Source organism: Mirounga leonina, unplaced genomic scaffold (genome assembly GCF_011800145.1).
Source record: "Mirounga leonina isolate KUSES-001 unplaced genomic scaffold, KU_Mleo_1.0 Mir_101609, whole genome shotgun sequence".
Classification (NCBI taxonomy): Eukaryota; Metazoa; Chordata; class Mammalia; order Carnivora; family Phocidae; genus Mirounga; species Mirounga leonina.
Window position 1 is genome coordinate 868,270 of NW_023270164.1, and position 4,549 is coordinate 872,818.

Here is a 4,549-nt window from a genome sequence, read left to right on the forward strand (position 1 = left end):
AGCACCCCATAAAGCTCCGCCCCTGCTCTCAACCCTGGGAGATGACCGGCAGAGGTGGCCGGAAGTGGTGTCCTTTGACTTTGGCCTCAGTATTCTAAAGGCAGTGAGGGCCTTCAGTTAAGGGGGTGTGGTCTCAGGTTAGCAGAGGAGGGAGTCCCTGGCTGAGGGCACCCCTGACTCCAGAATGGAGGGAGCTCTAAGGGTTCCTCCACGACTGTTGGCAATGGGAAGCTCCAAGATAACTATCAGAGGCTCTCTCTGACTCCAGCCTCTTGGGAGTCTGACAGTGGTGAGGATCTTGGCGGACGGGGCATAACCTCAATTCAGAGGGAGGACTCCCTGGCCCTGAAGGGACTCCAGGTGCCAACACTGAATGAGGTTAACTACCCCGGAACACAAGGAGCCCCACGGAACCTTACTCCTGCTCTCGACTCTGGGAGGACCCGGACATGGGAGGGGGGAGCGGACGGGGAGCAGAAGCGGAAGGAACGTCCCCTAACTTCCACTTTGAAAGTTCGGTCGGCGAAGGCAGGTACTGGAAGGCGTGGCCTCTATCGGCAGAAGGAGAAACCTATGACTGGTCAAGTGAGGATACTGAATGAGATCATTCAGGGAGCCAACGACGCCAGAATAAAAGGGGGCTGGCCCATTGAGTAAAGCCCTCTATTCTCATCCCAGAAAACCCCTGAAATAACGGTCAGACTGAGGGCACCCACTGACTGGAGCCTCAGGAATCCGAGGGTGGTGAGGGCCACAGTCTGGGGTGGGGGTGGGGCGGTGGCGGCCACGTCAACAGAGGACTGTGACGACTGAGGGGCCCCTTAGAGCTGTACTGTCAGCCCTGGGTGGATAAAGGTGGAGCTGTGGGTGGGGGGAGGGCATGCCTGGCAGTGCTTTCCCTTCACTTTTCCTCAGGAGTCTAAGTGGAGGCTCCAGTCAGCCGAAGGAGAGTCCCAGCCTCTACCACAGTCAAGGTAAGACGCTCAGTGAAGATTGAGGGAACATCCACTCCACACTGGAAGGGACTATACAGATCCCAACCCCTATCGTCACCCCTGGGAGGTGTTGGGCAGGGGTAGCTGGAATTGGCATCCACTGACTGGCTGGAGAATCTGAGGGCAGGAAGTTCTTTGTTCTGAGGGAGGTCTCAGTTCAGCCAGGGAGAAACGGCAGGCCTGCCCACTCTCAACGGAAGACTCTGAGCAGGGGCGGATGTGACCACCCCACCACCTCACAATAGAGGGATCCTCTAGATATGCACCCAGTCCCCGCTGTGAGCTCTGGGAGGCTCTGAAACAGCCGTCAGACTGGGTTGCCCCCTGACTTCTACTTTCGGTTTGTAGGAAGGTAAGGCCCATTCTGAGGAAGGTGGCATCAAGTGATCAGAGGGAGGAGTCTCAGACCTTCCCAAGGGTCAAGGTCAGATGCTGAGTGAGGAATGAGGAGACCTCTCCGCTAGAATGGAGAAGACCCCTCAGAACTGGTGTCAGCCCTGGGAGGAGGAGGGGGTGGCCAGGAGTGTCTTCCCCTGATTTTTGCCTGGAGAGTGTGAGGATGGTGAAGACCTTGAGAGGTCCAGCCTCAAGTAAGCAGAAAAAGGAATCCCAGGCCCTGCCAGGAATCCAAGTAAGATGCTGAGTAGAGACTGGAGGGAATCACACACTCCAGAATAGCGGGAGCCCTACAGAGCCCTATTCCTATTGTCAGACTGGGTAGGCCCTGGAATAGTTGACAGACTTTGGTGCCTTCTGACTTTGGCTTTGGGAGTTTGAGGACTGTTGTCTCAAGTGAGCAGACAGAAATTATCTTCATCTCTGTCAAGGTCAAAGTTAGGACCTCAAGTGAGGCTGGAGGGGACCACACATGCCAGAACAACAGAGCCCCTAACAGATGGCTGCCTTCCTCTGTCACCTCTGGGAGGCCCAGGAGGGTGTGACCTAAGAGGCACCCCCCTACTTCCTTTCCCTTGGTATTTGTCTCTCAGAGCTGAGAGGCTCTGAGAAGTGTTGTCAGTCAGAGGCAAGCCTTTGCTTTTTAACTCAAGAGGCTCAAGGAGATTAAGGTCTCTTTCTGAGGTGATAATCCTTGGGTGTGTAGAGGGTGGAGTCCCAGATACTCCCTGGGGTCACAATGAGGACTTTGAACAAAGACAGAGGGGGCCACTCACTCTAAAACAGAAAGGATCCCACAGAGCCGAACCCTACCTACCCTGTTGTCAGCCATGGGAAGCCTTGGCTGTGTCAGCCGGCTGCACCCTGAGGAGCCTTTTCACTTCCTCCTCCAGCTTCTTGCAGGTCAGGAAAGGAGACCTGTGAGGCTCTAGAGCACTGTTCTCAGGAAAAGATGGGTGGAGACACTCTTCATCAGAGCTGCCACAGTTGTGTTTACCAGATGAGGCCACTCACATCCTCCCTTTCTCCCTAGGTTGTGGTCCCCTATCATCCACCCTTCTGCCCACATTCCTGCCTGCTACCACTAACAGAAGTGAGCATGTCTCAGGGTCAGGAGATCCCAAGCTGCACACAGGAACAACACTGTGCCCCCAGTGATATCCAAGGCCTGGAGGCTACACAGGTCTCCAAGGCTGTGGAGGAGGCCTCTCCTTCCATTTGTCCTCTGATGCCTGGCAACATGGAGGAAGCTCTGGCTGCTGGAATATCCACCACTCCCTTGGATCCTCAGAGTGCCTACTCATCTTACACTGTCATCACGGCCATCTCACCAAGCAAATCAGATGAGGGCTCCAGCAGCCAAGAAAAGGAAGACAGTTTATCTTCTTCATCAGGGTCCCTGTCCGACTTCGAGAACTTCCCCATAGACCCTCAAGATGACAAGGTGATGATGCTGGTGCAGTTCCTGCTGCACAAGTATCAAATGAAAGAGCCCATCACAAGGGCAGATATGATTGATGTTATCCAAGAGTGCAATGATGACTTCCCTGAGATCCTCAGGAAAGCCTCCGAGCGCATAGAGCTGGTCTTTGGTGTTGATATGAATGAGGTGGACCCCACCAGCCACACTTATGTCCTTGTCAACAAAGTGGGCCTCACTTACGATTCGAGGCTCTGTGATGAGGACACCATGCCCAAGGCCAGCCTCCTGATAATTGTCCTGGGCGTGATCTTCATGAAGGGCAATTGTGCCACTGAGGAAGAGATCTGGGAAGTGCTGAATATGATGGACTTATATGCTGGGAGGAAGCACTTCATCATTGGGGAGCCCAGGGAGTTCATCACCCAAGATTTGGTACAAGAAGAGTACCTGGAGTACCGCCAGGTGGCCAACAGTGATCCTCCACGCTACGAGTTCCTGTGGGGCCCCAGAGCCCACGCTGAAGCCAGCAAGATGAAATTGCTGGAATTTTTGACGAAGATCCACGAGTCTGACCCCAGCTGCTTCCCATCCCAGTATGAGGAGGCTTTGAGAGATCAAGCAGAGAGAGCCCGAGCCAGACCAGCAGCCAAGGAGGGCGCTAGTGCCATGGGCAGTGCCCATTCCGGTGCAGGATCTGGCATCCCCTCCCGGCCCACCCAGCCCTAGTGGGGTGGGAGGCAGATTCCTCACTTTGTCATTAAAATTAGCAGTCAACCTAAGTAGTGGAGTGCTGGGGTGTGGCTGTAGGGAACACCGCGTGTAACATCTCTGTGTCCCTTTTCTATATGGTTCATGGGGAGGTTTATCTTCTTCATGGGTGGGGGGAGGGGAGTTTGGTTTCAAATGTTGTGCCCTTTAATACACCATTTTATTAGCTTTAGAATCTTAAGTTTATGAATGACACTGGTCATACGTTTATTACTACTTACAAAACTTAAGAATACCAGTTTTGCTTGTTTGTAAAACAAAATGGACCATCTTATTTTGTCATCTGGAAAAGGTCAATGATATTCAAATAGGCCTTTCTTTGGAAGTGTCAAAGAATTCAGCAGTAAAATAGTTGGGATCAGGAAAAAAAACCCTAAAGATGGTCAAAAGATACCAAAAGATGGCCAATTCTTAGCCTCTGTTAACCCTCCCAATCTGCTGTTCTGTAAAATTAAATAACATATACAGACATTTGCTTGGATTCTGGATTATTTAAGAATATGTGAAAAATAAGTATTAATAAATTATACCCCAGGTACACTGGCTCATTTATATACAAATATTAATTCAGCATCTGCCTTTTGGAAAGCACTGTGTTAGTAGTGGGGATGCTAGGATAAACAAGACTCACTACCTGCCCATAGATTTTAGATTCTAGGAGCAAGAATCATGTAAAGAAAATAATGGTTGAGTATCCTTTAATACCAAAAGAAAAAGTAAAAAGGAATGAAGAGGTTGGGGGGGTTCCATATGAAGGCAGTCAAGTATAAATATCCTGAGACAGGCTGTGGACTTGGGAAATTACAAGCCCTTCAGTGGGAGGTAATTTTAAATTAAGCTGTAGTACACTAGCTGAGGCTATGGGAGTGGTGAACAGGGGTCAGACCCTCAAATGGTGTGTCTCAGGGTTGAGAATGAAAACTGTTCTTAGCGGCTACTTTGGGATTATGGGTTGGACCAGATCCCA

General features: G+C 51.3%; 1 protein-coding gene across 1 annotated transcript; it reads left to right on the top strand.

The window, feature by feature from the left end:
- The first annotated feature begins 2,490 nt into the window (after nt 1-2,490).
- Nucleotides 2,491-3,540, top strand: MAGEB16 (MAGE family member B16). The gene has a single exon (XM_035002111.1). The coding sequence runs from the start codon at nt 2,491-2,493 to the stop codon at nt 3,538-3,540; it is 1,050 nt and encodes a 349-aa protein (XP_034858002.1).
- Nucleotides 3,541-4,549: the final 1,009 nt, after the last annotated feature.